Raw genomic sequence first — 12,588 nt, forward strand, 5'->3', positions numbered from 1 at the left:
ACTTCCTACAATTGGTAGCACTCATTGCTGCGTGTCTATGGCATTCCTGGTCTATATAAAGGGAGATAGCCTGGTCTTCCAACTGGCTGCACATGCTCATTCACGGTGAGCTAAAGTAGCTTTCCAGGTGGTGCAGGGGAGGAGGACAGATGGGTGCCTGTTCAGGAGGGATACAGCCTGTCGGACACTCAATTTCGGTCTCTGGTACGGAGTTCAGACCACTATCATTTTGGCAGGCAAGATAATCAGCCGTATCTAAGGAAGTTGGTGCAGCAAGGATACACGTCATCTTATACAATAGGACTGAGCATGAGTCAGTTCCAAAGAACTCTTCCATATTTTCCCACCTGCTGGTTTGGTACTGGCTCACACGGAGATAGCTCCTCATGTCAGATCGATTTTCTTTGTGCCTCCCTCTTTGACCTGTGGACGGCTGGCATCAGATCTGGCACTGGTGGTGATGTCCATGTTAGCTCCAAAAGCAACATCGGGGCAGCTCTGTAACTGGCATTGGGGCAGGCATCAGCACTGGTCTGCATAAAACAGGCAGGCACCAGAGGGGTCACTTGAGGAGGAACACAGCTAATATGCTGCAGAGGGTGGACCTGCCACCATAAACCCATACAGAACCCCAAATGCACCACAGGTCTGAAAGACACACCACAGGGGATCCGCAGCAAGTCTGAAAAGCATCATCATGACTAAGATATTGAGACAATTCTCTAGACTGCCATCTGGTTCCCCCAACCAAGACTTCTTTTTTCAGAAAGAGGTCACTGGCCACAGATTCACCAGCGAATTCTTTTTGCCAGATGGCCTTCTCAGGAAATCAGCTGACCCAAAGACAGAAATGGCACTTCCTCCTCACACATAATCTTGATTCACTTGGAAGTGAAGACTTGAACGTCTAGGTTGATCTTAACTAGTGGTTGTGCAATTATCATTATTTAAATTCCTCTTCCAACATAACAATGACCGTATGAGTCCTGATGTTTTTTTACATTATGTACTTTTGAATTGACACATCTGAACTCTCAAATATGCGGAGATAGGACTTAGGAACATTTTGCCTACAACTATGCACTAGAGACCCATGCCAGAGCAGTTGAACGTTGGGTGGTATACATCAAGTGTAAGGCAATTGAAGGGAATACTGAAGGAAGAAAAGCATGTGAATGGTACTCCACTGTTATTTAACAGAACTATGGGAAAGAGAAGAGCCTTGGATGTTGCCTACAAGCTGGCGCCATTCCGCTTTTAAGTACTCCTGGGATGTACTATGTAACCATGATTGAACAGCAAAGCAAAGAAAGAATGTAAGCTATACCCTTAGAAGTTTTCCGATTATACTTCTGTATTCAGAACATATGGAAATCCTTCAAAGTAAATCATTCATCATGGTTGTTAAGAACTGGCTTAAAAGACAAAGCAATGAGGAGCTTATTAGTGATCTGTGATTGCACTAACATTTAACAAATTAAACACCCAAAGAAGTCCTTAAACAGTTCTTTATTGCAGGAAACTGGCAGCCCCTTGTTTGCAGTACCCTCCCACTTTTTGCCTGATATCTGATGCTAACTTGACTGAGTGTGTGCAGGGATCCTGCTAACCAGGCCCCAGCACCTGTGTTCTTTCCCCAAAACTATACCATTGTTCCACAATTGGCACACAGCTAAGTCCCTTGTAAAAGATACCAGTGGTACCAAGGGCCCTGTGATCAGGAAGGGTCCCTAAGGGCTGCAGCATATATTGTGCCACCCTAAGGGACCCCTCACCAAACACATACATACTACCAATGAGGTTTGTGTGTGCTGGTAGGGAGAAAAGGGTACGTCGATATGGCATTCCCCTCAGGGTGCCAGGCCCACAAACCACTGCCTGTGGCATAGGTAAGCCACCCAGTTAGCAGGCCTTACAACCATAAAACAGGGTGCACATACCACAGATGAGGGCATAGCTACATGAGCAATATGCCCTTACAGTGTCCGAGTCAATTTTTAAACATTGTAAGTGCAGTGTGGCCATGCAGAGTACATGGGCTGGGAGTTTGCCATTATGAACTCTACAGCTCCAAAATGGCTTCAGTGAAGTCTGGGAAGTCTGGTATCAAACTTCTCAGCACAATGAATCCTCACTGATGCAAGTGTTAGATTTATTGAAAAATGCACTCAGAGAGTATCTTATAGAGATGTCCCCTATCTATTACCCAATACTTTAGTGCAAGACTGACCATCCTGTGCCAGTCTGTCACTAAAAGTCAAGTTTCTGACCCCATGGGGTGAGAGCCTTTGTGCTCGGAGGCCAGAAACAAATCCTGCACTAGGTGGAGGTGCTTCACACCTTCCCCCCTGCAGGAGGTGTAACACTTGGGGGTGAGCCTCAAAGGCTCAGGCCCTCCTGTTAGTGCCCCAGGGCACTCCAGCCAGTGGACATGCCCGACCCGGATGAAGCCACACTTTTTGGCAGCAAGACCGTCGGGAAACTTAGGAAAAACAAGGAGGAGTGGCCATTCCAGCTGGGATCAGCTGTAAGGTGTCCAGAGCTGAAGTGAACCTCCTCCCTGCAGAATCAGCTCGTCCGGTTCCTGGCGACCTCAAGAAGGCGACAAGAAGAAAGAAGGACAGCTAAGCTGACCCCCAGCAGAGAAGACTGAAAACACCAACTGACTTAGCCCCAGCCCTACAGGCCTGTCTCCAGATTCTGATGCCCTTCTACCAAAAGGCGACGCATCCTGCAGGACCAGCAACCTCTTAAAAACCTCAAGAGGACTGCCAGCGCCCCAGAGGACCAAGCTCTCCTGTGGATAGCGGCCCTGTCCAGAAAGAAACTCCAGCAAAGGACTCCAGAACTGCCCCGGATCCACGAGTCCTGTCCACTTTGCACCCGACGCCCATGGCCCGTGTCCAGGTGGCCCAACTGACTATAGCTGGTCCCCAGGCGATTCTGACCTAGTGTCCTCCTTGGGTTGACCCCCCTATCCAACACGACAATGCCTGCAGCCTAAATCCAGAGGACTCTATTGAACTGGATGAAGATTCCAGATGCCCAAAGGTACCCGTGCACCTGCAGCCCCCTGGCCTTGGGGAATCCGAACACCAGTCCAGCGACGTCCAGCAGGCAGCCCTCTTCCTTGTCCAGCCTGTGGTTTTCCGGAACCGACCCCCCTGGATCTCCCTATTGACGCTGTGTTTGCACCCTGCACCCGGCCGCCCCTGTGCTGCTGAGGGTGTGTGATACTTATCTGCTCCTCCCCCCCCCTGTGTGCACCTACGTCCCCCAGGTCTTCCCTCAAAAGATGCAGGCCCTTAACTGCTGGCAGATCCGATTCAGGGGGTCCTCAGTCTCCATAGAGTCTATACTAAATCTACATCAACTTTGAACTTTGCACCTGGCCAGCCCAGTGTTGCTGATGGTGGGTGTTTGGGGTTAACTTGAACCCCAACCTGTGGACATCCTAGCCCCCGGAGACTGGAACTGTAAACCTTGTACTTACCTCACAACTGTACTAACTTTTCTTCCCCCTAGAACTGTTTCTGAAAATTGCACTGTGTCCACTTTTGAAACAGTTATTTGCTATTTTCTTGAAAACTGTTTAACTTGCCAAATTGACACAAAGTAGTGTTGATACATAAGTTTGATACTTACTAACAAATGTGCTTACCTGCAAACTGAATCTAGTGGTTTTAGAAATTAAGCAACAAAGTATATTTTTGCTACATAAAAACCATTGGCCTGGAGTAATGCTTTGCACTACCCTCTGATAAGCCTAACTGCTCGACCACACTACCACAAAAGAGAGCTTTAGCATTATCTACGTTAGTCTCTGTTAAGCCTCTGGGGAACCCATGGACTCTGTACACACTATATCTAATTTTTAGACAGTATACAAAGCCAGCTTCCTACATTTATGCCAGGTGCAAAAGTTCTCTTTGTAGTGTAGTCAGAAATCTAGCTCACACAATCACTATGACCTTGCCGGAGCATAACAGGGGGTAAACATTACACTGAAAAGACACTGTTAGTTTGCTTGAACAGCCACTTACTTTAAATTGAAGAAAAAAGTAACATAAGAAAAAAACCTAAGACCAAAATTAAGTAATACTTCTCCCCTCAGACTTAGCTCTTTAAAAAAAAAAAAAAAGAAAAAAAAAAAAAAAGCTAATCTCAGTCTTTTTGAATTCATGGTGTGGTTCTCCTTCAAGGATGTGAGAGGCTTACCAGAGTATATGCAGCAGAACCCTATAACCTGCCAGCAATTTAGATCCTTCACTGAACCCTGTATGTAAAGAATTGTGTAATTAACGGACTTAAGAAAGACTCTGCACCACTCAACACAAAGTCAAGTGGACAGCGGTTATAGTTGGGGTGTTTAACTTACGGTTTAATTGCCTCCATTATTTATCCCCATTTTTTAAAGAATGGGTGGAGTGTTAATTCTGGTACATCCTTATGTAAGAAAGGAAATGCAATCTGCTGAAATCATGTTGGGTTTCCCATGACATCTATGTCATCCCATCCTTATTAAGACCTTCTCGAAGCTTGATTCAGTCTTCATAACATTTCCTGATGTCATGGTAACAATATATGCCATTATCTCACGATGTAAAAGATCCTTTGTAATACAGCCTGCAGACTTCATTGCTTACTCAGCGTCCCTTGATGGTCATGTGAACGTCTAGAAAATGATTACAAAATATTATTATATAAAAACAAATCCATCATAGGTGTTGCAACCAAGAACAATGTGGGTAGTATGAAGACTGAGGCTAGTTTGCTAGGGTGAAACGTTTGTATGCTACTAGACCTCTTCAACAAGAACAGCTTAACAGCTCCAGGGCTGGAAGCATAAAGTAATGAACTGAAGCAGAGACAGAGAAGATGTGCTGCCTATCGGTGCAGGAGAGCCATTTCAACTCTATGGGTCCAGTCTGGCATTTAGAGGGGGAATCAAGTGAGGATTCTGCAGGTAGAAGTCGTCAACAGACTAACCTTTTGTGAAGGCATTTTTTTTGCTTTATCATTAAAGATGTTTCTCTTTCTTTTAGATTCTGTGTCTTTGAAGATATTCAGCACTTACGAATTTAATGAAAAATCTTACGAAATAGAACCACGTATCCCAAAGATCAAAGGTTTTGGCTGTCTGAAGTTTAAGCAAAGGCTGTAAAACTGCCTTGTCAGACTTGGTAATCTCAGAGTGTTTCACAGGCCGGTTGATAGTGGAGTTGCAAATATATTGTTTTCTCCTTAAGTCAAATGAATTTGTGCAAGGAAAAGATCTGTCTGATAGGTGTATGCTTTAAAAATATAATAAAATTTAAAAAAAAAAACATAAGGTGCTTTTCCAGAGAAAAGAGAGTCGTACATAGATACAAACTGAGTTTAGAGCTATGAGTTGCCTTCCACTCACCAGTTCGTACAGAAATCTTTTGCGCTATCATTCGTCCTCCAATAACTGCTAAGCCTGTACACAAGCAATGTCCTATTGTTCCACCAACCGCCACACCAAAGGGATCCTAATCAAGCAGAAAACATGTTTGAAAAGAGATTAATTATTAAAACGCTTAACTATTTAATAAGCAACAAGAAAATCCAGTAGCAGCAAGAGAAACACAGGATATTGGAAACACATAAGCTCTAGTAAAACCTTTTCAAAGTGTGCTCAGATCTGCCCTTGTCCATATTGCTTTTCTTTTATTCCACATAGCTTATCTTATTACTCTTGTTGGGCAATATTAACATTGTGTTTAGACAGACATTTCAGTATGGATTTAATTGTTTCAAATGGGAGACACACAATTTACATTGAAAGCTTGAGAACACATCAAAATACATTGACTTCTTCCTCAATCCTATAGTAAAGGCATTACCCTTGTATATTCAGGATAGTGCAGATTTTTTATGCAGAATATTCAATGTTAAATGGGAGGAAGATACGTACCTTAGGACTATAGATATAGCTATGCTTTATATAAGTATAAGACACTGTGTTGGTCTCAGGGCTACTAAGCACTTTGAGGATGAAGCCCATGAAATTTGTAGAGCATAACAAAATGTTACTGACTATGATGAAGTGGTGCCTCACGAAAAAAGGTTTTTTTAAAATAATGAATTGTATCACCAACTGAGGGGAACAGCTACGGGCACCTGCTTCGGCCCCAGCTATGCTATTTTGCATATGAGCTGATGGGAGGAGCAGGTGCATGGCAATATGAAGGAATGGGTGGATCATACTTCCTTGGAATTGAGGTTCATTGATGATTTATTTCTGTTGTGGAGAGGGACAGAGTTAAGCAGAAGCCTTTGCAAGAAAGATTAATCAAAACAATCTAATTTGAAATTTACTAGAAAAATCAGTAAGTCTGAGATTAAATTCTTAGATATGTTAGTAAAGGTTTAGGGGAGTCTTTAATAACTACTGTGCATACAAACCCAATGGCGGGTAATACAATTCTGCATGCACACAGTAGTCATCCTGCATCCCTGATTAAAAGTATCCCATTTTGGGAACACTACTGGGCTTGCAGACTCTGCAGAACAGAGGAAGAATACATCAAAACTAAGGCAGAAATTATCACACGCTTTACAGCCAAAGGCTACTCTGAGAATATCATTAAAATAACTGCTGAAAGAGCAAGGTCCCATAAAAGAGAGGTAGTATTTTTTGCACCATCTAAAGAAAGCAAAAAGAAGGTCAGGGAGCAGAGGTTTCTTACACCATACAATATGGAACATAGCTACTTATAGCATTACAGAGACACTGGCATTTGATAAAACATGTAGGAAGATGGTCCAGTGTGTGGTGGACACCTCTGGTGTTACACCTTATACTGGGTCCAAGCAAACCCCTATTACTGAGTGTTACAGTGTCTGTTACAGTGTCTAGAAAGCCAGGGCACTCTATGGTAGCTGTGGTGAGCAGCCAAGACTTATCTAGAAAGCACTTGCAATACCAAAGTAGTCACATACTCACTTATCACATATGAAAGGAACCACACAGTGTTGTAAAAATAAAGTTACTTTATTATAGGCACACTAGACTAGACTAGCATTGGTGTACTTTCCCCTGTAAGTATGAACACATACACAATATACAGACAAGTAATTAGGAAAGTATAAAATAGCAAGGGCTCGAAAGGGGGGGGCCAAACCATATACTAAACAAAAATAGAATGCGAACGGGTGTCCCCTACCAGAGTGTAACACGGAGACAGTGGAACCCCAAAAGGTAAGTACTTAGAAGATCCCCAGCAGCCGGGTGCAGCGAGGTAAGTTACCCGGTTTCCCCAATGGCTTTCATAGGGATATTGTGGATGGAAAATGGAAAAGCAGGACAGTACCAGTGGAACCTAAGGGCGGTTTCCGGGTGAAGAGGACCTGCAAAAGAAGGGAAGCAAAACACAAACGCTGTGGGATAGCGTAACTGGATGGACGGAATGCGGAACCAATCAAACATTCACCCCCAGTCACAGATCTGGGTTTAATCCATCCATTATTTTGCTCACCATGCCACCCCAGTTTGAACCCAGCCATATGCAAATCAGTCTTAAACCCTGTTCCTCATGGGAACAGTCCAGCCCGAACTGCCAGGCCAGGTTCTCCCTGGACCGGAAACAAGCATCCTGGGACCGGTTTCCGGGTTTCACCCCTCATCAGCCAGGCTAGCTTGAATCCAGTGGCACAGTGAGAAGGGGAAGGGGACATAGTCCAGCCAACACAGGAGTGTCCAGGTGGGGCAGGAGCCAATGCCCACCTTTCTGTAGCTGAAGATCCAGGTCGATGATGGTGGATGAAGTCCAGCTGCGGGCCGAGGAGCTGTAGAGGAGTCTCTGAAGTCACCTACGAGCTGTCCCTGGTTGGTCGCCAGACTGCAGATGGGTCAGTGGTCAGCATGGCCACCAACAAGCACAAATAAATGCAAAAGGACCTGTTGGACGTTTTGCAGAGCTGTGGAAGTTCAACAAGGTTCTGGGGACTTGACCCTTGGAGGGGAGTCCAGGCTGACCCTCAGAAGACAGGAGAGCCAGCAGAAGCAGTCGGAGCCCCGACAAGCAACCCACTGGCAACACACACACAGTAAGTCGCAGTGAGGCCCAGGCAGCACAACTAAAGAGGAGTCGCATGTCGCTGAAGCAGCAGAGAGGAAACTGTTCTTGCGGAGGTAGAGTGCTGGGGGCCGGGCTATTTGGAGCCTGAAGATCCTTTGGAGCCAACAAGCCTCGGCTGATGCAACAGTCGCTGTGGGGAATCTGTACCAGTGGTAGAGGCAAGGGCTTACCATCTCTCACGTTAGGAAAGAAGGCAGAGAGGACCCGAGGGTATCCCTCAGAACCACCACTGGTGTTGGAGAATCTTTGTCGATCCGGAGGACAGAAGATCTCACCAGCCGGAAGTTGTTGATTTAGGTGCCTGCGGATGCAGGGGAGTGACTCCTTCAGTTCAAGGGAGATTCCTTCTTGTTTCTTTGGGGGCAGCTGAAGTCTTGCCGACACCAGAGGATGCACAATCATGAAAATATTGCTGATTGCTGACATGAGCTGCGGAAATAATGTTGCAAGGAGAAGTCTTCTCAGGCGTTGCAGTCTCGTACGATTCCTGTGCTGCCCAGCAGCAGTTCTGGAGGCCAGGAGCAGAAGAGGTATTTGCAGGGAGTCCTGGATTAATCTTGCATGACAAATCTGGGGACTCACGCTCAAGAGAGTCCCTAAATAACCCAAAAAGGGCGTTTGGTAACTCTCTGGAGTGACCACCTATGAGGAGGGGTCTATGACGTCACCTACCTGGCCTACCCAGTCAGATGTTCCCAGAGGCCTTTGCTCATTGTAGTTTTAAGTTGGGAGAACCAAGTGGTCACCTGGAGGAGCTCTGGGCACCACCCTAGGGGTGGAGCTGGACAAGGGAGTGGACACTCCCCTTTCCTTTCTGTGCTTTGTGCCTTTGTGTGTTTCATGCCCTTCAAAGCAGCCCAGTGGCATGGGGGGGCCTACCCCACCCCATCCCAGTAACACCTATTTACAAATGAGAGAAGGTTGCTCCCCTTCTCCTACAAGGAAATCCTTTGTTCCGCTGTCCCCTACTCGAGCTGGTCAAGCAGCAGGAGGACAGAATCATGTCTGAGGGGTAGCAGCAGCACAGGCTGCCCAGAGATCCTGGAAGACTGGTAGGAGCAGAACTGCAGGATCCTCTGAGGAACCCCCAGAGTGCATGGAATCATGTCACCAATACTGGAATCAGTATTAGGGTATGATTTTGACATGTCTGATACCAAACATGCCTAGGTGCGGAGTTACCATTATGTAGCTGGCCACTACATAGCTAAAATGGCTTCCCAGCACTTATGAAGTCCAGTTAATTGGAACTGGAGTTTGTAGGGGCACCTCTGCTCATGCAGGGGTGCCCACACACACAGGGATCTGAACTCTGCCCTTTGGGCTGAAAAGGCCTACCATAGGGGTGACTTACTGTGACCTGATATAGTGACCAGCAGTGAAAAGGTGCATGCACCTTTTCACGCAGGGTGCAATAGCAGGCCTGCAGACAGTTTGCATGGGCTTCCATGGGTGTCATAATACATGCTGCAGCTCATGGGGAACCCCTGGAGCACAAATGCCCTGGGTACCTAAGTACCCTCTACAAGAGACTTACAGAGGTACAACAGCATGCCAAGTGTGGGGTGTAAGAATTACAAAGACAACCTAATTGAGAGCGAGCACAGTCACTAGGGTCCTGGTTAGTAGGATCACAGTGAAAACAGTCTAAGCACACACACAAAGTGGGGGTAACCATGGCAGAAAGAGGGGACTTTCCTACAACATGATCCTGTGATTGGCCAGGAGATCTCTAATCAGCCACAGATGACTTTTAGACGTGTCAGGTCCCTCACAGACCAACTGGTTAAAAGTGGACTAGCCCCTCTAACATCTAGAGCAATATGACTGACTCATATGTGGGTTTCACTAAATATGCACGATGTATGCCAACATGGGGAAAATGTAACTCAGATAAATATACCTTTTAACTCCACCATAAAAATAAGAAGTAGGCTCACTTGCAAAAGTAAATATGTAGTCTACATCTTAAAGTGTCCATGCCCTAAAGTGTACATAGGCAGTACCACACTACCCGCCCAGAAGCGTCTATTACAGCATTTGAGGGTCATTACCAACATTGATAGATCTTATTCAGTTGCAAGACATTTTGAAAAATATCACACTAGAAATGCAAGACTGATGACATATAGCTGCATTGCACAGATCCCTAAAAGCCAGAGAGGTAGAGATCGGGAAACAAAGTTCATACTGGATATGGACAGTAAGAAACCCTCTGGCCTAAACATGGATGTAGAACTGCACATTTGTTTGCAGTAAATAGATCCTCTTGTTCTCTCTCCGTGCATTCTGCAACAGGGTTTTTAATTACACATTTAATTTGGTTTAATACAGTGCATTTGGGTGGGTGTGTTTGTTTATTCTTCTTCATTAAATGCGGTATTTTAGCGAATCAATCTTTTTTTTTTTTTAACTGAGGCGCTGTTTATATTGCCGAAGTAGTCCACTGCAGCATTAGCAGTTTTATTAGTGGATAGGATGCATTTCCCTGCTACACATGACTTTTGTATGTATTTTTTCATAGGTGGTCAAGCCAACTTGCACTGTATTATTGTGCTGTCATGGGATTGACTAGCATTTACCTGGAATCCATTTATTACTCGTAGGAGTTGGATTTAGATGTAGGAGGGATATTAAGTAATCAATGTCCTTTTATCAATTATATTGAAATTTGTTTTTCCAACCAGTTTATGAAGAGAAAAGATGTAAAATTGAAAATCTAGATGACCCAAACATTGATGACAAATTGAAATGATACAGTATTGTTTTAACACAATTTTCACGCATATCACATAACGTTGAGAATGTGTGTGTTTATATGCGATTATTTGCACCTTGCAAGATAGCGGGCATGTAACTGAGCAAAGATGTGAAATTTTATGACGCCAACAAAGCATTCGGAGTATATTCCATTTATGTTGTAAAACCTATGGGCGTGATCATGACCAAAGGTGCGGCTGGCAACCGTAATGCATAGATCGTCCTCATGCCTAAAACTAAACTGATCACTTGAAAACTCAGCCTGGAGTGCCGCTTTCATGTTAATACTGGGAGACAAGACTTGTATATATATATTTTTTTTTCACTGAAAAAACCCAACCCAAGGTTACAGGAACGTTATAGTTAGGTTCATAATTTACATGCACAAAACCATAGTAATTAAGAAGTTATACTTATGTTAAAAAACTATAACTTGTGGCCTAAAGTTACTTAATTGCACAAGTTATAGTTTCTTTAGATAAGTATAACTATAACTATAAGTGCTGCATTTCAATGGTTTTGTGTGTGTAAAACACCTCTGTAACTGTTGTTTTTTTCAGTGAATTTCTATGGTTTTTGTAACATAAAATGTATAATGACAGTACGTACGTTCCTGGAACCAGTGCAGCGTATCGCCTTGGTCTGTGCATGGCAGGTGTTGCCCGTAGGATCTGGCCTATAGCCTGGCCCTGTGGCCACCCCCACATGCATTCATCCCCACGCAGCGCACCTCCAGCTGTCCGAGTGGGTGTATGTTTATTTTTTATTTTTTAATAATAAAATCGGCCTACAGATCTGCAGATCCATTGCAAAGTTGCACTGGGGTTTATGCTGAGCGCTGCGGTGAATCCATGGATCAGGCAAATAAAATTATTCTGGAATTTGTTTTGCGCATGAGGGGTCCCTCATGGCCCCTTACTTGTGTTTTCATTCTAATTTTCACCCCAGGGACCAGCCAAGACAAAAAATGGCAGCCACAACTTTCCTTTTAGGCTGCGGCCAGCCAATCAGGGCCTTGCTTTTGCCCGCAGATTCGCCTGCAGGAGGATCCACATCCCTACATATAAAAATATGTCTTCCTTTAATAACTCCAAAACTACCCAACAGATTTACACCAAATAACAAGCATTTGCAATGCAATGGGTCTCATGTTTGCTTGAGTTAGAGCTGTTGGTGCTGTACCAGACTTTTCTTGCCACATAAATTGAAACTAAAAAGTAAAACAGTTGATATAAGCAAGCCAATTCAAAGCACCACAGCCGCCAGAAGCGTGAAGGAGAGGCACACAAAAGGAAAAAGAAGTTTGCTCGCAGTCAAAGGTATCAGCAAATGTGCAATTATCCATGTAACAGGGTTGATGGCCAAGCCAGTAACAAAACTGCTCCAAGGAGGGACAAAGTTAAAGCATTTACCAATGATAAAAGATTTTTGAAAGGCAAGGCCATGAACAAGTGATAGTAATGGGCGTGGTTGAAGTCGACAGATAGATTACAAAACGTCAGAGCGACATAAGAGCACTCTTTCTGGACCTAAATCTAGTTTTCTGTCAAATTTGGTGTAATTCCGTTCAGTGGTTCAAGTTGAAGTACTGTCTAAAAACTGCAAAATCTGCATAGACATTGCATGAGTAAAAAGCATTTAGGGACCTTCCCCTTTTGGCCCCCGCTTGACGAATTACCCTGAAACTTTTCACACAGCAGCTAAAATGGGTGGCAAACCACTT

At 44.4% G+C, this 12,588-nt stretch overlaps 1 protein-coding gene across 2 annotated transcripts in view; it reads right to left on the reverse strand.

Annotated features, from left to right (window-relative positions):
* TMEM165 (transmembrane protein 165) overlaps nucleotides 1-12,588 on the reverse strand; it is a 157,925-nt gene that overhangs the window by 20,440 nt on the left and 124,897 nt on the right. For both annotated transcript variants that reach the window (XM_069201112.1, XM_069201107.1), the window contains exon 5: nucleotides 5,408-5,513. In XM_069201112.1, the coding sequence (XP_069057213.1) occupies nucleotides 5,408-5,513 (106 nt within the window). The remainder of the gene's footprint in view (nucleotides 1-5,407; nucleotides 5,514-12,588) is intronic.

This window comes from Pleurodeles waltl, chromosome 1_2 (genome assembly GCF_031143425.1).
Source record: "Pleurodeles waltl isolate 20211129_DDA chromosome 1_2, aPleWal1.hap1.20221129, whole genome shotgun sequence".
NCBI lineage: Eukaryota > Metazoa > Chordata > Amphibia > Caudata > Salamandridae > Pleurodeles > Pleurodeles waltl.